The 23,740-nt window shown below is 55.0% G+C and overlaps 1 protein-coding gene across 1 annotated transcript; it reads left to right on the top strand.

The window, feature by feature from the left end:
• Window positions 1-6,109: 6,109 nt before the first annotated feature.
• Window positions 6,110-23,078, top strand: LOC142068430 (uncharacterized). The gene is made up of 9 exons (XM_075117607.1): window positions 6,110-6,407; window positions 8,313-8,428; window positions 17,486-17,557; window positions 18,463-18,618; window positions 18,861-18,983; window positions 19,372-19,474; window positions 19,990-20,064; window positions 20,896-21,049; window positions 22,331-23,078. The coding sequence occupies exons 1-8, from the start codon at window positions 6,110-6,112 to the stop codon at window positions 21,006-21,008; spliced, it is 1,056 nt and encodes a 351-aa protein (XP_074973708.1). The 3' UTR covers window positions 21,009-21,049; window positions 22,331-23,078.
• Window positions 23,079-23,740: the final 662 nt, after the last annotated feature.

Genomic DNA, 23,740 nt, shown 5'->3' with positions numbered 1-23,740 from the left:
CTTCCTTACCCTGGAGTGACTCTCAACCTGCACTGTAAAAGCAGGGGGGTTATTACAGGGGCAGTCAACAGGCAGACCGTGGGCCAAGTCTGGACCACCAGCTGCTTTCCAGCAGATCCTGAAATCTTTTCATTATTTTATTATGATCAAGATTGTTATTATTTTGTATTATTTTCTCTGAAGTCTGGACCTTGACTATGCCTTGACCAAGAAATTTGGACCTTTATAAAAAATAATTGACTCTCCCTGTTTTTTGACATGTCTGGAACACAACGCAGACAGTGCTTAGTGAACACAGAGAACGGAAAGGTCCATCTGGGTCAGTCCCAGAGCCCTCTGTCCCCTCTGTCGTCCGAGCCCACAAGCTCCTCTCCTGCCTCCAGCTGCCCACACTTAGAACCCCAGCCTAGTCCTTTGTCCTCCAGCTGGGCACACTTGGCTGGCTTCCCATGGAGGGTGGGCCGTCCATGGTCATTTATTGTTTGGTGCCAAATGTCCAGGCAATTGGAATGGCCATTGTCTTCTGGGACACTCCATGGGCATGGGGCCCCAGGCAGCCAGCTGTCCCTCATGCCTGTATCTCTGGGTCTCTACAAGTAACACCTTTCCGCCCTCCTCTCACCTACTTAACCATGGGTAAGGCTAAGATTTTGTCAGGGATATTTTTAGTAAAAGTCAGGGCAGGTCACGGGCAATAAAGAAAAATTCACAGAAGCCCGTGACCTGTCCACGGGGAGTTCAGCTGCGGGGTCCCCACACCGCTCACAGTGGCTGGGCAGCTGTGGGGGCTCGCTTGGAGCTACGAGCTGAAGTCACAGAGGTCTCTGGAAGTCACGGATTCCGTGACTTCTGCAACCTCTGTGAAAAACTCATAGCCTTAACCATGTGTAACCCATGCCTGCGTGGTGTGCCGCTCTGTCCCCCTTCAGCAGCACCTAGACCAACTAAAGATGTGTGAACCTCCTACAGTCTTGGAGAGGAGAACAGGTCTTTTAGCTCACGCAGTAGAGGCTCATCCATTAAGCTCCACAGGTCCCCCTCTTTGATCCCAGCTGACGACAACGGGGGTCTGTGGGTGTTAAACATGCACCACATAGGGGACACTGAGGCACACACAATATTCATCCAAACTATTATGAAAAATTCCCACTGCACAACAATCCCGTTATTAGGCAGCTCCCTGGCTCTAACCCAGGGCTGGTCAGACACACGGGGGGGCTCTGTAGCTGCAGAGAAGCTGCCCCTGTAACTCCAACCATGCAGATAACTGTTCCCTACCCTGTGCTCCTGGGCAGCCTCCTCCATGGGAACCACCGTCTGAGTGCGGTGCGCCCAGGATCGGTCACACACCAAGCAAAGGGGGGTTTGATCCTCCTCGCAGGAGAGTTTCAGAGCCTCCTGGTGCCTGTCACCCACTCTCTGCCCCTCGGGCTCTGGCCCCGCCTGCAGCCTCAGGCGTTTCACTCGCTCCGCCAGGTTCCCCAGCTGCCCGTGGGGATGCAGGTCTCTCTGCAGGGCGGTTTCTCTGCACTGGAGGCAGGAGAAGTTTGGTTCCGGCTCCCCCCAGCACTGGCTGAGGCAGGCCCGGCAGAAGTTCTGCCCACACTCAATGGTCACCGGGTCTGTGAAATACTCCAGGCAGATGGAGCAAGTCACTTTGTCCTGGAAGCTCTTGGCCAGGTCCCCGGCAGCCATGGTCCAGGCGCACTTTCCTGAGCAGAGGAAGTAGCCAGCAGCCCTTGAAATCTTTTTTTTGAGTCGATTGCACAACCAGGAGCCAATCACCCTCACCGGCGGGAAATTTAAACAAAACCAAAACCAAAGCAGAAGCCGTGCCCCCAGAAAAGCCCCCAAACAAGCAACGAGCTACTTAAAGAAATGAAGAGGTGATTTAATTACATACACAAAGAAGCCAAGGCTGCTCCCCTGTTTCTACGTCCCAGGATCACATTAGCAATGGGAGTCGGTGTTCAGCTCTTTGTCCTCTGTGACACATAAATCCTTCTCCTAGTCACTGCTTTCCAGGCTACCGTTCCCGAGGCTCTAGGTGCGGCCACCCGTCTCCATTCCCAGCTTTAGGGCCTTGCTTTTGGCTGCATTTGTTTTACTAATCCCAGTTTACCAAACTATCCAGGCTGCTCCATACAACGGCCCCATCATTAGCATTATTTACCACTCCTCCAAGCTGTGTTAGCCACAGTGATTTTATACTTACTTCCAGATCGTTAATTAAAAAGTTGAGACGTGAGGGGGCTACAGCCAATCCCTGTGGGGCCTCATTAACAGCTCCCCCATTCAGTGATGATGCCCCATTGACAGGTACAAGGTCAGACTTGGGGTCACAGAGCAGGGGGATTATTTTACGACTGTTTTATAATGCACCTCGTTTATTTATTCACAGGCTCCACCTACAGTGTCTGTCACTGTTGTATCTGGGCCCTTCTGGGACAAGTCTAGTCTCATTTACACTGGATCCACTCCAAAGTGAATCCAGGCCATCCCTCCCAGCCTGCCCACGAATGCTGTCTGTGGAGATCTATCCCAGGAAACAGCCTCACTCAGCCATGCTAGGGCTGGTGCCCTGATTTCTTGGCTTCTGTGGAAACACTCCCAATGGCCTTTCCCCTTCCCCTTCCCGCACATGCTGCCCCAGGCTGGGCAGATCCCATCTGTCTAGGGTTTGCCCCGCTTCACCTGCCACCTTTCCACTCAGGGGACTCAGGGCACTTCAGTCATTCAACAAATGCCCTTGCTTTATTAGCACTGTGTCCAGGCCCTACTCAGGTATCAGGCCCCATTGTGCCAGGTGCTGCATACATACAGAACAAACAGACAGTCTCTGTCCCAAAGAGCTGCAATCTCCCTGCTTCCCTTCTCCCTGCAGGAAAACCTCTTTGCTACATCTTGGACCTGCTCCCACTGCTCTCTGGGTGATTGGCACTTTCACTAGATCAGAGCCTTAGAACATTTTCTATGTGTTTCTGAGCCTCCGAACCATTTAATAAAATCACATCTCTGGGTGAGTTATGGTTTTGCTCCTCCCCCACCAAATGGGAGCGTCCTGAATGCAGCAAAACAGCTGTTTTGTGGTGGGCAGAAGGCCCTGGAAGGGTGGGGGAGGAGTTGGTCAGCGGGAGATGCTCTGTGGGGAGGGCAGAGCTTGGCTGCCGGTGGGTGCTAAGCACCCACTAATTTTTCCCCATGGCTGCTCCAGCCCCGGGGCACCCATGCAGTCAGCGCCGATGATGCCCTCCCCCAAATCAAAAGTCCTTGAGTTTTTGGGTGCATCTCTCCATGTTGTAAATGTTACCAGCTCCTGTGTGTGTGCGTGTCTCTCTGGGTGGGGGGGTCTGTGTGTGTTGATGCTTAAGTTGATTGTGAGGTCACGGATGCCAACAGCAAAGACTGTTCGGCCTCAGCATTCTTGCCCTGCCTTCAGTCTGCCAACTGCCTTGGTTGACAACGGCTGGTGACCCAAGGAGCTGCTGAGAGACGCGGACTATCCCTCTGTCAACAACTTCTTGCATCAGCTTTTTCCACAGGTTTTCGACAAAAGATGAGTTTTTACAGAAGGTAATTCCCACATTCTTTTCCTGCTCCTTCGATCGCACATGACAGGTTGGTGCCTCCTTCCCCACGGGCAGGGGTGGCCGACCTCGGGCTCCGGGGCCGCATGCGGCTCGTCAGAGGTTAATACGCGGCTCCTTGCAGAGGCCCGGACTCCGAGGCTGGAGCTACAGATGCCAACTTTCCAATACACTGTGGGGTGCTCACTGCTCAACCCCCTGCTCTGCCCCAGGTCCTGCCACCTCTCCACCCCTTCCCCCTAGTCCCCTGCCCCTTCCCCCAAGCCTGCCATGCCCTCGCTCCTGCCCCTTCCCCACCAGAGCCTCCTGCGCACTGCAGAACAGCCGATTGCGGTGGGTGGGAGGAGTGGGGAGGGAGGGGGAGGCGCTGACGGGCGAGGCTGCCACTGGGTGGGAGGTGCTGGAGGGGGTGGTGGATGGGGGCTGGTGGCGTGTTACTGGGGCTCTTTGGCAATGTTCATTGGTCAATTCTGGCTCTTCTCAGGTTCAGCTTGGCCCCCCCGGTGCAGGGACGGGTGGGGGCCAGCGTTGCAACAGTCAGGTCTCAGCGTTCCGTTTTGATTTGAATGTGGGCATCTCTCCCTTCTCCGTCTGCTTCAGCCTGTCCCGGTCTTTGGAGGCAGATTTCGATGCTTTTATCTTTCAGCAGACTAGCATGGGTGAATTTCCATGGCTATAACCTAAAGGGAAGATAAAAAACTGGTGTAGAATTTAGACTGATAGCTCCATCAATAGTATTTCCCTTGGAGTTCCCCTAATGCACTCCTTGCCTTCCAGTAGTGAATAGAAACCGTCTGTCTCACGTCATGATTGTCTAATGCATGTGTATTGAGACAAGATCGGTCTCAGAATTTACATGATTGAAAGACACATAAATGAGCTCAGATATGCAGAAGAAATAAATCTGAAGCTATTGAAAGTGACCCAGCTCCACTCCCATCCTCTGGCTCCCATCTTGGTAGTTCTCTCAGAAATAATCTCATGGAGAGAGACTTCAAAACTCTCTACAAATTCTACTATACCCCCATTGGGCTACATAAAATAGACGTGTCAAATGCCCCTGCAATTCCTTTCCAGGAAAGGGGTTTAAATAAACTGCAGCCTAAATTTGTCATGGGTCTCGCTGTGATTTCTTTGTCCTTGTTTGGGTGGCCTATTGTTCTCATTGGACGTTATAAATCGTATGGGAAATTCTTCACTTAAAGTTTACTGGTTATTTTCCCCATGCGACTACAGTCCAGATTTTGAAATAGTTGAGAATAAGTCAACATATCTGCAGCTGCTAATCCATCCTTCCAGACCCTCAAGCCTTCTAGATGACAATCCTTTGTTCCTTTTCCTGGCTTCTCTGGGAACAGAGGTGTCTTGGTTTTTGGCTTGGCCCTGTCTGTTCCCAGAGTCCCAACATTCTGTGCGCAAAGGAGTGGGGTTAATAATGAAGCATTTTTGCAACTAGGCCCCGGCAATGAGCAAAGAAAACAGAAATTGACCTTGGCTGTTTCCATGTCTGTCCATTGGCAGAGGGGGCGTGAGCTCCATGGGGTGAGAGTCAGGCTAGGAACTGGAGCCAGTGACTGGGCTAGGATGGGATTACGGATCTGGTGCGTGGAGGTTTCTTGTTATAGAGCAAAAGGGGAGAAGCTGTGATGTGCTGTGTCCAAGAAAGACTGTGACAAAGGTGGAACGGGGATCCTGGTGCCTCTCCCCAAGGAAACCTCAAAGCATCTCCTCTTGGACAGGAGCAGCAATTTTCATCCTAGCCGTTAAAGGCAACTTTAGGTTCATAAATTCACAGTTTCAAAGGCTCTAAGGCCAGCCCTGATCATCTAGTCTGACCTCCTGCATAACACGGGCCCTGGAACTTTCCCAGAAGAATTCCTCTTTCACCATGGTCCCAAGTGTCTTCACCTGGGGCTGGGTCTAGTCATGGGGGTAGAGCTCAGTGATAGAGTGTTTGACTGCACATTAAGTGGTCCTTGGTTCAAATCGAAGTGCCCCCATTGAAGCCTTTGTTAATAAGCAGCAAATTTCAAAGAAACAAAGGATTCAAAAATGAACTAGATAAATTCATGGAGGATAGGTCCATTAATCACTGTTAGCCAAGATGGGAAGGGATGGTGTCCCTGGCCTCTGTTTGCCAGAAGTCAGGAGTGAGCAACAGGAATGGATCACTTGATGATTCTCCGTTCAATCCCTCTGGGGCACCTGGCACTGGCCACTGTCGGAAGACAGGATACAGGGCTAGATGAACCTTTCGTTTGACCCAGTGTGGCCAGTCTTTTGTTGTTTATATTCTTTTGTTGTATGAACCAGTCCTGACTATTAGAGAAGCAGATGGCTTCAAAAGACCACTCTCTTGGATCTGGGAATCCTGGGCAGACTAATTCCCTTCCTTTAGAGTAGGACAGAAAAACCCATTTCCTCCGTCTTTCTATTCCAGGCTTCGTTCCTTTTTTCAAAGACTCACCTCTGGGGAGCACAGAGAGAGCCATGTGCACACGGTGGTCGTCCAACCTGCAGCCATGGAGGCATGCTCTGCCATCAGCCAGCAAGAACAGGCCTTGCCAGAGAAGCCCACGAGAAGCAAATGCTCGTGGAAGATCCTATCAGGCATGAAAAGACTCTGTGTCTGTAGCCAGTCTGACAACTCGATGGCAGATAGCGATGAGGAGAGAACAGTTTCCTCTCCAAGAAGGTGGACGTGCTTTTCCCTGAAGAAGGAGAAGAAGAAGAAGAAGAAGAAAGCAGCCAAGAACCAGGTGGCGTCAGAGGAGGAGAAGCTGCAGGAGAAGCAAGACCAAGTTGAACTGGATCTTACAGGTGAGGATACAAACCACATGGTTAGCAAGGAGCATGTGAGGAATACTCACACCAGTCACTCTACAAGCCTTATGGAAGCGGGGGAACGGTCCCGCTATTGTGGGGAACTTTCCTGGCTTCTGCACTACTCCGGTGAAATGGGCTAGAGGAAGGATCTGAGTCCTCGCTCCCACTTCCTTTCCCCAGAGGCCTCCCTGCCCTGGAGGACTCCCCTTCCACTCTCCTGTCTGGCACAGTCCTCGTAACCCCGACAAGGCTGGGCCCAGGATTCCTGGGGGGGCTCGACCCCCAACCTTGCTGTGGCCACCCAGGACAGGGGCTAGGGTGTCCCCACTCCGGGGTGCTCTCTCTGCACTGAGCGCTTCCCAGACCCACTGATCATTACATACGATTTAAAGCAAATACAGTTTATTTTATCAGCAATTAATGTAAAAAAGAATAAGGAAAAATGGGAAAGATGAAAGGAAAACACATCACCCCGCTCTGTGGCAGGGAACGTCACAAACCATGTCTCTGGAACGTCAGGGCCGTTCACAGTTGGTTCCTTGTAGGTCCCAGGCCCCTTCTCCGGCCCTGGCTGTGCTGCAGGGATGCTGCGGGTCGGACACTTGCTCTGGTGGTGACCACACCCCTCCAGCATTTGGGGAGTGGGACCCTCCTTCCCACCGGGTTCAGATCCCCCTCCCAGTCTGGCCTGCAAGGACCCTCGGCTGGGGGTGTCTCTCTGCGCTGGGCCCTTTGCCAGGGTCCCCCCTTGGCTGGCCCCCGTTGCTCTCCGCACCCAGCTCCAGACTGCTCCAGCCCCAGCCCCAGCCCCACTGTTCGAGCTCCGGCTCCACCCTGCCTCAGCATGGATGCTGCTGCTCTGCCTCCAGCCCCCGGGGCTGCTTCTCCGGCCCCGCTGGCTCTGTGGCTGCAGCCCTGCTCCCAGCCCAGGGTCTGCTCTCCCTGGGCTGTCTCTCTGCCCCGCTGGCTGGCCCGCCTCTGCTCCCCAGCTCAGCTCGGGCCCCCGCTCTCTCCTTAGCTCGGCCCCACGCTGCCTGAGCCAGGCAATTCCAGCTCACGCGGAGGACGGGGACCTTTCTGACCCCCTGACTCCGTCATTAGCCTGCCCGCCCTGTCAATCAGGCTGACCTGGAGCGTTGGCCTCTCCCCATGGCCCCTGAGGACTGTCAGTATCAGAGTCCTGGTTTCCCATCCACCCTTCCCCTTCCTTTTGGGACTGGGACCTAGCCAACCAAAAACCCCACTGACTTTGAGTAAGGGGCCAACAGTCCCCTTATACTTCCACATCAGGGCCGTCTCAGGGGACAGTGATGGGTACCTCAGACTCTGGAATCCATTCAGTGCCTGATCCTCTTGGAGAGGGTGGCAAAGGTCCATCGCTGAGGTGGGGAGAGCTGACAATGTCAGGTCACGCCCCTCTGGGGGTCTGGCTCTGTGGGATGGGGAGTACTAACATTGCTCCAGGCTGTAAGGGGAACAGAGAGGCTGGACGTTGTAGGAAATCATTTCTTTTCTCCTGGATCGGGTCCCTTTCATCAGGAAAATGCTCCCGAGGTCTCAGCAGGTCACAGCTGGGAACCGTACCAGAGCTGAGTCATTGCTTCTTGGGGGGTTAAATGCAAGATGAGGCCTGTTGCCTGTCACTGACGGGAAATGTGGGCAAGGGGAGAGGAAGAGTAGAAAAGAAAAGAAACTGGCCCCTAGGTAAGAGGAAGCCTCATGTGGTAAAAGCCCCTGGCTAAGAGGCATGAGATCGGAGTTCTCTGCTCAGTTCTGCCAACAACCTTCAGTCCGACCCGGGGCAATTCGCTTCAGGGCTCTGTGCCCAGCTTCCACCCTCTGAAACCAGGGAGAAGACATGGAAAAGCAAAATGTTAAGAATGTTTCTTCCTGCTGCAGGGACGAAGAAGGAGCCGTCGGAGACGAAGGAGAAATGGGAAAAAGGGAGCCCAGAAGAGCAGGAAGAAGAGCGCGCTCCCGTCTCCTCATTAACGAGCATCTCCCCTAGGACGATGGTAATGACGCTGTGTGGCTGTGCTCATGGAAAGCACCCCTTGCTGTGTGTGTTCATATCTCCCGGAGCTGGGATCTCTGACAGGAGAACGACCTGCCCCTTGCTCAGGGGGCTGAAAAGGAACACTCTTGAAGTGGGATCAACTCCAGCCAGTCTTTACGAGTTTCTCTGGGTTGTCGAAGGAGGCCCAGTTTGACAAGGGGGTTTAGGCACCTCAAGAAGCCCAGGGGGGCTTCGTGGGATTGGCAGACGTGCCTGGCTCAGGTGCCTGATTCTGAGGCACTTCCCATGGCCCACAGGCATGGCTGATAGTCAGACCAGGCCCATCCCTGCCCTTGTCGGGGTGACCCGCATATCTCCTGGCTGTGGGGTTCTGGCCCATCTCGTGGCACCAGGACCAATTCGAGACAAAACCGATGGGCCTGCTCTCCAGCCTGAGCTAACAGCCGCATGGGTTTTAGCTCCTGTGGCAGGGGCTCCTGCATTGAGATCCCAGGTTCGATCCCGCCTGCCGACATCTGGCTCCGTCCGAGGTACAAAGGCACCTCGACGCCCTTGTGACTCTTGCTGTCAGGGACAGAGCACCCTGCAGCGCATACAAAAGTCTGCAATTCTGGGAGCTCCTGAGGTGCCGGGGGGCTGGAGTGTGGAGGCGAGTCGGCCACTCCGGTGCGCTCTGCTGCGTCCTCAGCTGCGGGCATCCAGGACAGACGGTGCTAATCCAGCACCACGCAGGCCAGCCGCAGCAATCCCCAGGGGCTGCCCTGGGACACCCGGGCAAAGGCCTCCAGCACCCCAGGCCCTGGGTTGAGGTGGCCCTGGAACCGGGCCCCCAGGAGTAACATTGTGCCCAGTGAGTTCTGACCCACAGGGCTCTGGCCCTGGAGGCCCACGGTTTGGGGTTCTCCTCAGCTAGGCAGACTCACTCCTTCAGTCTCAGCTACTTTCTCTCCTGCCGGCGATTCCTGCCTGTTTTCTGGCAGCGCCTCACGCCGTCTCTTCTCAGGAGAGGGGGACAGAGCGTGGACGAAAGGCTGAGGAAACCTTGGCACCTGGGGAGGCTTTTTAAGAAACGGGCTCAGCCGGAGTCTCCAGGCTCCCTCGGCGCTGGCAGCCTCCCCCGGGGACAGACTGTTCCAGGGCAGCTGCCCGAGGGAAAAACTCAGTCCCCACAGGCTTTGTCCCTGTTCATTGCAGACCCTCGGGGAGCACCCTTCCTCAGACCCGCTCCACGCCCTGCTGATGACAGCCGTGCAGGGTCTGACAACACCCACCCTGCAGAGATTTAGAGCCGCAGAGGAAGAGCTGAGGACCATCGTATCTCTCCACGGAGACAAGATGGAGAGAGTAAGAGACGCCCGCAGCGGGGCAGGGGGATGCTGGGCAGAGAGGGGGACGGGAGAATCGCCTCTCCTAGGAAACCGTTCCTCGGACACACTGGCATGGTGCTTTGAAGGTTGGCTCAGCCCCTTGCCATTCAGGGCTTGGCCGCAGGGATCCGCGGCGTCAGGTTTTGAAGTGTTCTCTGCCCGAAGGAGCTCTGACACTTCCCTGAGGACGCCCAGCCACACTGAAGGTGTGTGACAGCCCCAGCCCTGGCAAGGCAGCACTCACCTAGTCTGCTGACGAGCCTCCACATTAGGCTCCAGGAGCAGACATGGTTTCCTCAGACATGCTGCAGGGCCTTGTTTTCCAGCTGAAGTATCAGGAAGAATTTGGCTTTGCACGTCTCTCTCTGTCTCTCCCAAGCTCTGATCCTGTTTCCCACCCCGCTAGCAAAACAGGTCACCCGAATCCTCCACCCAGGGTTGTCGCTCCTGCTCCTTGTTCGAGAGAGGCAAGAGCCATGACCAATTCCTCATGGAAGAGCCCTCGGGGGGGGCTTGTCCCTTTAGGGTCTGTCTGCCCTGTCCTGAAAACTCTGCAGCAGGAGCCTGAAAGCCTCCTGGCCCTATGGACTTGGGCTCCCAGGGCTGGCACTGTGGGACCAAAACAGGAATGCAGACTCTTCTGGGCTTGGGCTGGACCCTGATCTCTGAAGCCCAGGGAGGTGGGGAGCTTCAGAGCCTGGGCTCCAGCCCAAGTCACCACGTCTACACTGCTGTTCTAGGTGCCAGAGCCTGAGCCCGAGGGTAGAGAGCCGGCTTTAAGATTTGTTACGGCAGGTTTTACAATCCCGCAGCACAGAGGTTCTCCTTAGGGCTGGGTCTGGAGCTGGCTCGCCCCATCCAACGAGCCCGGCCTGCCATCTCTAGGATGGGCTCTGGGGTCTGGAGCAGTGGTTCTCAACCTGCGGCCCAATCAGCACAGAGCTGCGCCCCATGGGACATCCTCAGGGCCAAACAGGTAGGATTGGATGTGGCCCACAATGGAAACTAGGTTGAGACCCCTGGTCTGGAGGAACTGATTGTGCTAGAAAGAGCAACAGGAAGCTGCAGAGACTGAGGAAAGGCTCCTGCAGGGAAGCCTTTGAGAGCAGGGCTGAGAGCAGTTTGCCATGGCAGGGAAGGCCCTGGGACATCAGGGGAGTTTCGGCTGTGCCCACTGTAAGGTTTTGGGGAAGGCTTTTGTGTGTTTTTCTGAGCTTTAAGGTGCTAAACCAGACCTGCGGAAGACTGGGGTTCCTGGACTTGTCAAAGCCTCTTTCTTCAGATTAGGGAGGAGCCAAGATGGGAAACTGAGGTCAGAGGCAGCTTGCAGGGCTGCCAGGAGGGCTTCCCTGGGAGGAGGCCACTCTTTGATTCATCCATCCCTCAACTTCCTGGCTTTCTTCCAGGTTGGAGACGTCGTGGGAGGGATCTTAATCTGGCTCGACAACGTCTATGATCCCAGAGCCAGAAAAGCAGCGCTGAGGGCCACGGCCTTGCTGGCTCGCTTCCACCCCCAGGACGTGGTTCTAACTTGTGTGGCTCACACGCTGTCATCGCACAGGTAGGGAGCTGCTCTGTTATCACCTCAGTCTGTTATTTCTCTTCCTGCTCCCACTGACAGGCCTCAGGCTGGGAAGGGTCCGTGGGGCTCACACAGTTGGAGGGAGTTTCCTGCTGTGCAGAGAGCTGTCCATGCTTACTAAGAGGAGATGGCCAGGCCCAGCCGCTGAGGAGCCAACCCCTCGTCCTGCACTCCCCGGGATGGAGACGTGCCAGTTTTCTGGAGAATTCCAGCATTGTCCTGATTTCTATGGGCCACCCACTTCCTCTCAGATCCAGTACAGGGCCAATAAATGACTTTGGGGCTCACTCAACATCCCTGGCTCATGAGGTCTGGCTGCTCCTTAGTGCATGAGAGAAGGCAGAGATGGCAAAGGCCCATGAGGCCCATCTGTCTATCCCCTGCAGACCAGGGCAGGATTGTTACCTGTCGTCAGATCCCTAGTTATTCCGTGGCTGAGGAATTGGTGAAAAAATACACTCATTCTTCTGGAGCTGTGCAGCAGAGGTAAATCTCTGAAGACAGAAATTTCCAGCCCTTATTGTTGCAAAAAAGACAAAAAATCATCCACACATGACCAGAGCATAAATGCAGTGCATCCTGCCTGAGTCTGCAGACAGCCGGCAATAATAGCTCTGAGAGGGGTGAGTGCCTCTTTTCATCTCAATATGTTGTAAACTCTGAATCCTGCTGGTTATTGCTGGTCACTTTGCAGAGTCATCCATCTGAGGTGTTTAGAACACAATCCCCATGTCCCTAGGGGCCGTGAAACCCAACTTGGACCCTAGCCAGAGGTCACAACTCCGGCTTTCCTCGGCATCTTCTGCAATGCAGTTCTGCACTGCCCAGAGACAAATCTGTGTCACATGGGAGAGCAAATTGAAGAGCAGCATGAAAGAAATTGAATTTCTTGCCCAATTCAGTTACCAGAGGAATACAGTGTTGGTTTTCATATTTCTTTGAGTGTTTGATTTGTAAACCTTTCAGGTTTGAATTCCTTGGAACAGCCACAGTGCTTTCCAGGGGCTGTGCTCACAAGCTGTAGAAACTCGGCAGCCACGGCACAGAATTTCAGTCAAGCTTCCTGAAGACCTTGCTTCCAGGCCATTTGCTCTTGATTTGTCCAACCTAGCTCTCAGTGTCCCCAGGGCTTGACCACCATGTCCGAGCTTCCTCACCAAACTTGGAAGTCAAATGACTGGAAGTCTTTTGGATCCGTCTGCAGTCTTCCTCTGCAGATGCCTGCGGGCACCAGCAGGACTTAGATCAGCAAGAATGGAGAGAAGAGAGGAGAGGGATTTCAATACTAGTTTCCTTCCATCTCTGTCACGCTGGGCAGTACAATCTCCCCTTCCAAGCTCCTGAATCCTCTCCTATCAGGGCATGTTCTGATTCAGTGTCTGACCCCATCCACCACACTGCAGTAGGATTGAGGTGCTTTGAGACACTTGGCCAAACGCTGGGTCTCCGTTACACCCCCAAATAGCCAGAGTAACTCCAATGAGGTCAGGCAAGTTCCTCCGCACTGACCCTAGCGGAACAGAGCAGAATTTTGCAGTCTGCAGTGTGTTGGTCACTCTGTGGTCAGTTCATGGGCACTGTTTGGAAGCAGTGGTGCTGGCTTCAGGAACAATAACCCATTAGGGGAAAGGAATAAATACAACGTTCTCTGAAGGGACTTGCCCAGCCTCAGCCTCCCCACACCGATCGGTGTCTCCACTGAGAGACGCCTTTTCTGCCCACATTGCAAGCCTCTCCCTGGGGAGGGCGAGAGGTGGCCAGGCAGGGAAGGTCTGACTTCTATTTCTGACTCTGCAGATGTGCCCTTGAGCTGTGGAAGGCCTTGGGTGAAGAACCCCAGCTCACCAGGGAAGTGCTGCGGCAGCTGCTGGACAAGCTCCAGCAGAGACGCCGGGAGGAGAAGAGTGGCTATGTGTCCCTGGCTGTAAGTGAGATTTGAGATGTCACTTTGTGAACCCACCACGGCAGGGAGGATGGTGCATCTTTGTGTGTGTGTGTGTCTGTGTGTGAGCTTCACCCCTTCTGAGCTTCAGGCCACAGCTCCACTACACAGCTCAGCTGACCTAACCTCCCTCGGCTCACAGCCGCCACAGCAAGCCCATCCCTTGGGTGGGGCTGCACTTTGCTGCTTGTGTCAGCCAGGGCCGGCTCCGGGGGCCAGCAAAGGAAGCAGGGGCCTGGGGCAGCCAATAGAAAGTTGGGGCGGCACGTCCGGGTCTTCGGCGGTAATTCGGCAGCGGGTCCTTCATTCCCTCTCTTCCTCTTCAGCGCCACTTCGGGGGCAGCTCAATCGGGTTTTTCTTTTCTTTCCCTTCTCCGCTTGGGGCCGCCAAAATGCTGGAGCCAGCCCTGGTGCCAGCAGCGCACGTCCTCACCAGAAGCGCTTGTCGCGATTCCTCGGTCAGGGTGGGGCATTGCGGGGAGGCTCCTGAGGGTCAGTTGACGTAAACGACGCGGTGTCCATGCCGACACTGCATCGACCGAACTGCATTGACTTGGACTCTCTGCCCCTTGTGGACGTGGATTATGAACTTGGCCCCCAGGGGCAGTTCTGCCAATGGGAAGGAAATTCCATCGTTAGGGTGATGCTGGGTGAGTGGCCTTGTGTTGACCTAACTCTGTCGTGTAGACCAGACCTTCGTGTGTCCTGGCCACCTCCAATCAAACCAAAGAGGTGTAAATAAAGTTTCCCCCAGGTAAAAGTTACAGATCTTAAGTGGTTTCTCTGCTGGCACCCTGGCTCCGTCGTCTTCTGCTTTAGATGGCCCTTTAGTGAGCAGGTGCAGTTTGGGTGTCTCTTGGAAGTATCCAGGTTTCTGGCTTTGTAAACTGTGACTAGAAATCTTCCCAGCATGGGATCTTGAGATGTCCAGTACGTTTGACTGGGCCAGAAACACTGGGCCTATGAGAACGCATCTCCTCAGGATGGTTCAGCCCGTCCAGTCACAGCTGGAAAGCCAAAGCGCAGGGTCTGCACCATTAAGAGAAATAACGGGGAATAACGTCACCCAGACTCTTCTGATCTTTCCATAGGGTTCCATCCTGCTTCCGTTCCAGCAATGGGGGAAGGTTCAGGAGCTTCCAAATGTCTCCTCCCCTCTCAGGAGCCAATCCTCTTTTGTAACACACTGGAGAGGAAATGAGACATGACAAAAGGACAGTCGCAAATGGCAATGGGGGCAGGGGGCAGATTGGGATAGTTGAGTGAAATTCTTTCCCCCCTTCAGGCAATGAAGACCATTTATGAGGTCCTTTTCCTATGGGGATACCGAGAAGCCATCCTGGAAATGTATCCCCAGCTGCTCATCCTCTGCGTTAGGCAAGTGCAGTATGTGATGGATCTGCACTTGCCAGGGACCTACATGGCCAGCAAGACATCCAGCCCCGAGGAGGGATCCAGCTGCCTCAGCCCCCTAAGGTAATGACTGAAAGGAAAAGGAAGAACAGATTTGTTCTGCTAAACACCTGGGGTCCGTTCATGGCCATCGGTGGTTCGGGTGCTGTCGTTGGCCCAGGCTCAGTTGGGTGCAGGTCTCTCTTGAGGGAAAAGGGTTGAGAGCCGTGTGTTCTTGTGAGTCACACTCGCTCATCTGACGCCGTCCACAGGCCAGCTGCTTTCCCCACACACTCAGGCAGCAGTCATGTTTGTGCATCCATCCACCTGTGCCACCCGCCAAAGGGTCAGTGCTTTCATCAGTGCCTGCTGAGCAAATCTGTGGGCCTCCGTCCCCGAACGCGGACAGAACCACACCGGCAGCACATGGGGCCAGGCCCTGCAGGATCTCAGCCTCACAGGCAGGCAGGAGGAAGAGGGACCCGTTCATCTGGTTCTGTGGGCACAGTGAGGGGCTTCCATCTACACGGGAAAACCAGAGCGCCGGAAGACACCTCAGGTGGTGTAAACTGACATCGCTTTGCTCGCTTACACCAACTAAGGACCCGACCCCACATGCCCGCTTGAGTCCTGTTACCTGTCACAGTAAAGAGTCAAGTATTCAGCTATAGGGAGTGATGACACCAATCATCTTAAGAAGCTACAGTGTCACTAATTGGTTAGAAACTCAACGAAACTGCAGTGTAGACAGGGCCCATTGGGCAGGGAAGCACCATGATATCACACTGGATCTATCCTCGGGGAGGCTAGCTACTGCTGACCATGCTGTATTTCCCAGGGCTTGTGCAGATTTGCCATGCCTGGGGCTGATCTCGTTGCCTGAGACTGGTATTTTTTTCTCTTTAGCACGTCAGTGGAGGCTGTGAAGACTCTTTTCTCCATGCCCGGCTACTGGAAGGAATTTGCCATCATCCAGTTTCAGCAGGGTTGGGACACGATAGCCTCCCGATATTACTACTCACAGGGTGTTGGCCTGATTGCAAGGTAGGAGCCCAAAGTTTCCTCCTCACTGGGTCTCTCTTGGGAATGGGATTTCCGTGTGAAATATTCCTCTGTTCCAGGCTGCCAGCTCAGCCCAGCAACTGGAGAGGAACTCTCTCTCCCCCTTGAAAATCACAAGGGACTTTCTGTTCCATGTTCCAGAGCCATGATCGAGTGTGAGAACCCTCAGCTCCCTGCAGTTTTCAGAGAGGCAATCACCATCGTCCAGAGTGAGAGGGAGGAGGAGCAGAGAACAATTGCCATGGCTTTCTGTATTGAGGTGAGATACATTAGTTGATAGGCACAAGGGGGCTTTCTGGAGAGCAGCTCAGGCCAGTAAGCTTGTGACGAAGTGGGACTGTTCTTAATGTTTCCTCTGAATAGTGTGGGGGTGCCTCAGTTTCCCCTAGGCAGTTCTTAAGTATCTAGGGGGTGGAGTAAGGGTGTATGATCATTGCAGAGCCCTAGAGGGCAGGTGTGTGCAGGAGTCTGGACACAGAGAATGGCCAACACCCTGTTTCCTGGCAACTGATGGCCTGGGCCCTTCCCCCCTGCAAGGTGAGAGCTGAAGGGTTGGAGAACAAAGGAATCAGGTGACCACCTGGCCCGGGAAAGGAACAAAGCCAGAGGAGGAGGGGCTGGAGGGAGTTTTCAGTTTGGGGCTGGCTGGGACATGGAGTGAAGTGCAGACGTGGTTGTCTGGCTCACTGCCCCCCAAAATGGACCCAGCTGAGGGGTCCCGTTCTCTGCACCTGCAAGCTCTGTTTTAGACCATGTTCCTGTCGTCTAATAAACCTTCTGTTTTACTGGCTGGCTGAGAGTCACGTCTGACTGCGAAGTTGGGGTGCAGGACCCTCTGGCTTCCCCAGGAGCCCCGCCTGAGCGGACTCGCTGTGGGAAGCGCACGGAGGGGCAGAGGATGCTGAATGCTCCGAGGTCAGACCCAGGAAGGTGGAAGCTGTGTGAGCTGCGTGTCCTGAAGACAGGCTGCTCACAGAAAGGCGACTGCCCCAGAGTCCTGACTGGCTTCATGGGGAGCAGTTCCAGAGCATCGCCCAGGGACTCCGTGACACCCCTTTCCCTGGGGGTTGATTTGTGAGCTGTGCATGAGTCCAACTTTTGGGAATGAACCAACTGAAACAGCAGCAACTGGCTCCCTACGCACCAGAGACTTTGGGTGGGAGTAAGCGGCCCTTTGGTAAAGACGACTGTCCAGGGAAGAGACCCCCCAGGAAGACCTCTGTTCCTCAACCTGATGTTGATTTGGCTCTTTGCAGTTTCTCCAGAGTCCTTCCATTGACACAGTACTGACAAAATCAGAGCTCCGGGCGCAGCTCATGGAATGGACCAAGGACACAAATCCCGTCATATGTAAGCTCAGTCTGCGAGGCCTTGGCAGTATTGTGTTCCAGCCAGAAAAGGTAAGAGGCGTGGATTGCCCAGGGGACCAAGGAAGCCGATGTCTCTCAAATAGCTCGGAAACGAGAGCCAGATCCCCACATAAACCTTGTTGTTTAACACACAGCCATCAAATGGTGGAGGTGCTTTCCTGAGCAAATCAAGGCATGACGTGCTCCCTGCTCCCATGAGCGGAGCCCTGATTGCAGATGGGATGCAATGGGGGAGGTGGGGTGAGCAACGACAAAGGTTACAGTGAGCAGCTGGCACAGAGTGACAGGAGAACGACTTTCTGCCCCGTTGGGGGGCTCTGCCATCCGTGGTTTCTCCTAGGCGGGAGTGGTCCAGCATGTGCTCCAGGCTGTCAGCCCGGAAAGTAATGAGTTGCCTTCTTCATTCCTGCAGGTGAGATGGTTACAGGCCCAGCTGCCAGGAACCGTGGCCAGGTTTTGTGACCGGGATGGAGCGTGTGTCAAGGAGGCCATGCAGAAAGCTGGAGACATCATCTACCTCCTCAAGAGGGAGGGGCTTGGCTCCATCTCCCAGGACATTGCAGTCAGCCTTCGCCCCTTCATTGATGACATAAGGCTTGGAACCCCAGGAGAAGCCCGTTCCCCCCCTCCACCTGTCTCTGATGCCCTTGTCTCTCTCTCCCCATCTCCTTGGCTCCCGCCCCTCAAGCCTGCCATGGAGCCTCCAAGGAGCGCCCCTGCCATGGGTGGGGAATCTCCTGCTGAGCCACCTCCCTGTCAGAGCTCTTCTCGCCAAAGCTCAGTCTCAGCGCCATGCTCCCAGCCCCTGCTGCAGCCTGGCCTGGGGGAGAGGGGGCCTGGCCCTGGGCAGATGACCAGCTGTCTGAAGAACACAGGCCCCCAAAGAGGTGGAGATTCTCAGCAGGAAAGAGGTGGGTCGGGAATGGCCTGGCTCTCGGGGGCACCGAAGTGCAAAAGAAATGCTGTGTTTTGTAGCAGCGAATCCCTGCAAGGCTCCAGCAGCGGCTTCTCCCCTTCCCCAGACCAGTCTCCAGCAGACTTCTCTCCCTCTCCCCAAATCTTCTCGGGTTCTGGGATTCTGGGCTCTCCAGACAGAAACTGCCTCTGGGACACCCTGGGGCTGCGCTGTCCTGCACAGGGTCTCAGGCCCTGCACAAGATGTCTATGGCGCTGGCCTGGTGTCCGCCCTGCTCCCCCCACCCAAGTCAGTTCACACGGGGGAACCGGAGCAGCGGGCGGATTATGACTCTGTCGCGTTCTGCTCTGATACTGCCTAGCTTTAACCGGGTGTCCCCACCCCCTGTGTGTCATTGCCAGGAGAGGGGCAGTGTGCGCTCAGCTGCCATTTCACTGCTTGGCAACGTGGTGAGCAGGGTGCAGGACCCGGACAAAGCCCTCGTGCAGCAGGAAATCATCCACTGCTTGCTCCCGCTGCTGCTGCATCTTGCAGACCAGGAGGAGAGTGTGACACTGGTAAGTGCCACGGACATAATTTCCTTCAGAGCAAAGAGCCAGAATCCCCTGGGGCCCCCACTCCAGTCATCGCCAGAGCCCCTTGCCCAAGCAGAATCTTCTCCTCCCTGCTTCACTCCCTGCTGGAGCCTCGTGCCTCATCCATCCTCACAGCACACAGCACAAGGGGTGGAGAAGGTCCAGTGTCCCCCACACTATCCCTCTCTCAGTGAGAACCCTCTTGGTCTCCCCTTCTCTTGCAGCGATGTAAACTGACGCTCTTCCGCTGCGCAGTGTTTCTCGGCTGGGCTCATTTGAAGAGGCTGTTCCGCAGCATGGCCTGGGATGGCTCCTCACAGCTCTTGAAGAGTGTCGGGAAGTGCCTGGTAGGTGAATTCCTTGTGCCTTGAGAGGGGTGAATGGGGACTTGAGAGAGACCTTTCTAACCCCACAGCCTGAGGACCCATCCGCTTCGGTCGGGTTGCAAGACGCTATTCCAGGCTCTCTGCTGGTTCATTTCTGCAGGAGTTACAATCCGTTCACATTGTTGACATTTTCCTCCACAACTGTCAGACCTCCAAACTTTTGTCTTTTCAAATGAAAGCGGAGGTTCTGGAGAACACAACAGTGACTTCAGAGAGGTGCTGCTCTGGTGTATGGGTTCGTATTGGCGGTTGCCATGGCCTGGCTATATGCTTTGGCTTTCCTGGACTATTCGCTGTGGGGAGAACATGTCATTTGTATATTGTGCATTTCTTCCTTCTTTCTTTCCAGATGCAGAACAACAAGAGCCACATCCCCAAATTCCTGTTCCAGGCCCTAGACTACCTGGAAAGCTCACAGACAACAATACGACACTCTGCAGCCTTGTTCATTGGTAAGCAGAGCAAATTCACTTCAGCTTTTTTAAATGTTTCCTTCAAGGCCCTTTTCTAGACAGCTGCTCTGTTCCCTCCGACAGCACCAGAATCCTAAAACGGGGTGTGTGTGTGTGTGTGTGTGTGTGTGTAAGAGAGAGAAAGAGAGAGAGAGAGAGAGAGAGAGAGAGAGAGAGAGAGAGAGAGAGAGAATTAACATGTATTCCAAGATGAAGGGAGCAACTTAGCTGTATTGACTGCACCAACTTCCCCTGTCCACAACAGCTCTTTGGCTGCGCCTAGGGGAGATTGAATTCACATCATGCTGGTTTGATGTGAATTCAGTCTCCTTTAGAAATCAGCTTCTCAGTAACTGCTGGGCATCTGATGCTTTATCGAATCTGCTTTGTGAACAGATGTAAGGAATGTATTTAATTTTCCGAAGGGCTGTCTTGGGGAAATGGCTGCATCTTCAGCAGTTTTCAGCGAAGGATTTGAAAAGTAATGAGATCCATTGTATTCATTGTATGTCTAGGAAATACTATCCACCATTACTGTGATTTGTTGTCTGAAACAGTGAATGAAGATGGCATCTCCCGCCTGTATGAAGGTAAGGAAATACCTCTGTGTGTTTGTGCCTGTGTGGGAAGTACAGGGGTGCAGCACAGGGCCCGAACACAGGTTTGAATGTGGACACAGGTCCCTCTCTGTCTAAGGACAGCGTTTAAGGAAGAAGGATGTTCATGCGAGCGTCATCGAGCTACCACAATATGTGTATGGGAGCAGGGGAATTCCATCTCTAGCTCCTAGCATAGACGTAACCTTAAAGCTGTGTGGGGAAAGTGTCTTCATAAAGGTCTGAAAGTCTGTAATGGAAGGCCTGACAGAATTGAAAAGAGCTGTTGTTATTAAGGATGATGATGATGATGACAATTATCCTCATCACCTGCCCTCCCTGTACTGGAGTGATTGCAGGCCAGGGAGATTCCCTCCGAGATTGTTTATCAGCTCATAGGAAATCCCATGAGGGCACATGGGAAACACTTCTCCCTGTGACCTCTTGAGGAATGAAGGCACAGGGCCACAAAAGATTTCAGTAGACATTAGGAGCCTAAATCCCTTTGTGGATCTCGGCTTAAATGTTGGATGGTTTAATGTCGCTGCGGCTGTCACTTTCCTGTTCCATCGAAAGAACAAGTGCCCCCAACCGTCTGTGTGTAGGGGTGTGTGTACGGGTGTAGGCCGGCGGAGGGGGAAGTGACAAGAATGGGGTCTCCTCTCTGTGCAGGGCTATTTTGGGAGGAGCGGAGTTGTTGTTCTTGTGCCCTTAGACTCTTGGGGAGCTAATAGCAGGGGGCCATGGCCATCGGGAGTGGAGATTTCCTAGGCACCAGGCACATCAGCACCAGAGGCTTTTCAACCCGTTTCCTCTTGGTTTCAGCTTTTCAGGAAGTGCCTTTGAAATCTGACAGGACCACGTGGTACATCCTCAACAGACATTATAAATGGTTGCAGAAGCTTGTAAATCTCGTGTCGGGTTGTGCATTTGACTAGGGAACCGGGACCGACACAGAAGAGCTCTTTGTCCTGCTATGGTACGTACACCAGACGCTGATCAACTTTTTGCTGTCCCTAGCCTCTGTTTGCCAGCAGCTAGGAATGGGTGAGAGGGCATAGAGCACTGGATGATTCCTGTCTGTTCACTCCCTCTGGGGCACCTGGCAGTGGCCACTGTCGGAAGACAGGATACTGGGCTAGATGGACCTTTGCTCTGACCCAGTCTGGCCTTTCTCATGTTCTTATGTTTGGAACCGGGGCTGAACAACGAGGTGGATATTGGCAGATGACACAAGATTGTGCAGATTAATCAGCCTAGAGAAGACTTTGAAGAAGTTCAAAGGGATGTAATCAAGCCATGTGACTGGGCAGCACCATGGCAGATGAAAACCAGCGCTGACCAGGGCAGGGCCATACACATGGAAAGCAGTGCGGTGAACGACTCCTCCATATCGCTGGGGTCAGAAGCCAAAGCACGGCTGGTTGGGCCCAGTGGTTGGAGCAGGGGCGCTGGGGCCGCGTGCTCAGAGTGGTGGAGGTCGAGCCGAGGGGAGCCAAGGGTTGGAGCCGGAGTCAGGAGTCAAGAGCAGGATTGGAACAGGCTGGGGAGTAGGGCCAGGGCCGGATTAACGATTCCCGGCCCATGGGAGCTGCTGGGGGACGCGCGGGGGGAGGGCAGACCCGGCAGGCAAGAGCAGCCCCCGGGACAGAGGTTTCCGGTGCAGTGCTGGTCGCGGCGACGTGGCTGCGGGGGGGCAGGAAGAGCAGCGCGTGGAGCCGCCTCGCCCCCACCCCAGCCAGGCAGAGCCGGCCCGGCTGGAACGCAGCACACAGGGGCTTTAGAGGCTGCAGCTCGGGCCCCTCTTAGCCCTGCTCCTTTCCTGAGTGCACCATTGCCCCACTTCTGCCCCATTCCCACCCACTGTTACAGGGCAGCACCCTGGAGCTGATCTCTGACATCTCTCTCCCTGGAATGAAGTCACTGCAGAGTCAGCACAACCCCACCTTTGGGCACCATGTAGGACATCTCACCCCACCGCACAGAGCCCGACATTCACACAGCTTCTCGCATGTGGTTCCCTCACTCATCAGAGCCAGGCGGAGAGAGGAGAAATTCTCCCAGACTCCCTTTCACCATTGCCAGCCCCCAGGATAGCGGAGGTTGTGGGGGGTTGGGTGCTCTCTTTAAGAAATGCCAGCTCTCCGGGAAGTTGCAAATGAACATTAGCAAAGTGGGGTGGTTTTGTGCTGTAGAAAACCACCCTGCTTGAAGGTTTTGTTTTTCTAATTTGTGCTCCTGCCCTTTCTCCCTCTTCCAGACATCTAGAGGCCAACAGGAGCCAACTGAGCCCACCACTGATCCCATCTCTTGTGAGATGGCAAAGCAGCTGTTGCACGGGAAGGAGGAGACAGAAGAGGCCGAGCAGCGTGTGCCGGGGTGTACCAGCCCCACGTAACCCCACAGTCTAGGCGGAGGAAGCCAAGCCCCTCCCCAGCCCTGCCGGACACTCTACAACTGGAGCACCAGTGTGAAAGGGAGCAGCTCAGCTCACGCTAGGCAGAGCGCCGAAAATGGAGGATGCACCAGTCCAGAAGCAGCTGAAGCCCCTGACTGCAGAGCCCCGAGGCGCCGAGACCCAGCCGCACCCCCGGGTGCCTGCAGACGTCCAAGGGAGATCGGAGTGTCTGGGAGTTTCCCACGCCGGGAGCCCAGAGACCCCCAGCCCGTGGCCGAGAGACTTCTCCTCTGAAGTAACCTGGGTGAACAAGCCATTGTCATGCTGAGTGACGTCAGCATGTTCTGGTTGGATCCCCACTGACTCAACGGCAAACACATTGGCCACGGACAAGGCCCTGGGCTAGGGCAAGGGAGAGTAAGGAGAGTCTGGGTCCCCCTGCCCTGGCTGCCATTCATCCTCGGGTGGCTGCCCACGACCCCATTGTGCCACTAGACTGCACAGCCGTTGACTCTGGTCGTTGGGCCACACAGCCCCAGTCGGAGAGGACAGCCGCACGGACTCTGGTCGTTGGGCCACACAGCCCCGGTCGGAGAGGATGGCCGCACGGACTCTGGTCGTTGGGCCACACAGCCGCGACGGAGAGGGCGGCAGCACGGACTCTGGTCGTTGGGCCACACAGCCCTGGATGGAGAGGACAGCCGCACGGACTCTAGACATTGGACCACACAGCCCCAGATGAGAGGGCGGCCGCACGGACTCTGGTCGTTGGGCCACACAGCCCCGGTCGGAGAGGATGGCCGCACGGACTCTGGTCGTTGGGCCACACAGCCGCGACGGAGAGGACGGCCGCACGGACTCTGGTCGTTGGGCCACACAGCCCCGACGGAGCGGGCGGCCGCACGGACTCTGGTCGTTGGGCCACACAGCCCCGACGGAGAGGGCGGCCGCACGGACTCTGGTCGCTGGGCCACACAGCCCCGACGGAGAGGGCGGCCGCACGGACTCTGGTCGTTGGGCCACACAGCCCCGACGGAGCGGGCGGCCGCACGGACTCTGGTCGTTGGGCCACACAGCCCCGACGGAGCGGGCGGCCGCACGGACTCTGGGCGTTGGGCTACACAGCCCTGAGTGGGAGGGCTGCCATTTTGGCTCTGGCCATAAGGCCAAACCACCCTGAATCTAAGGACAGTTATTTAGTTTCACCCATGGGACCTCGCCCCTTTACCCCTAAGGCATCGCCCATCTGTCACCATAAGACCCACACCATGA

Source organism: Caretta caretta, chromosome 11 (genome assembly GCF_965140235.1).
Source record: "Caretta caretta isolate rCarCar2 chromosome 11, rCarCar1.hap1, whole genome shotgun sequence".
Lineage (NCBI taxonomy): Eukaryota > Metazoa > Chordata > Testudines > Cheloniidae > Caretta > Caretta caretta.
The sequence above is the reverse complement of the archived record's forward strand: the minus strand, read 5'-3'. Positions and strand labels throughout refer to the sequence as shown.

What these genes read in the sequence shown, in the direction of transcription:
- LOC142068430 (XM_075117607.1), top strand. Translation starts at nt 6,110, where the DNA reads ATGGAGGCATGCTCTGCCATCAGCCAGCAAGAACAGGCCTTGCCAGAG. An exon ending in GCATCTCCCCTAGGACGATG is followed by an intron (nt 8,429 to 17,485) that starts GTAATGACGCTG and finishes GGTTTCTCCTAG; the next exon opens with GCGGGAGTGGTCCAGCATGT. An exon ending in CTCTGCAGCCTTGTTCATTG is followed by an intron (nt 19,475 to 19,989) that starts GTAAGCAGAGCA and finishes TTGTATGTCTAG; the next exon opens with GAAATACTATCCACCATTAC.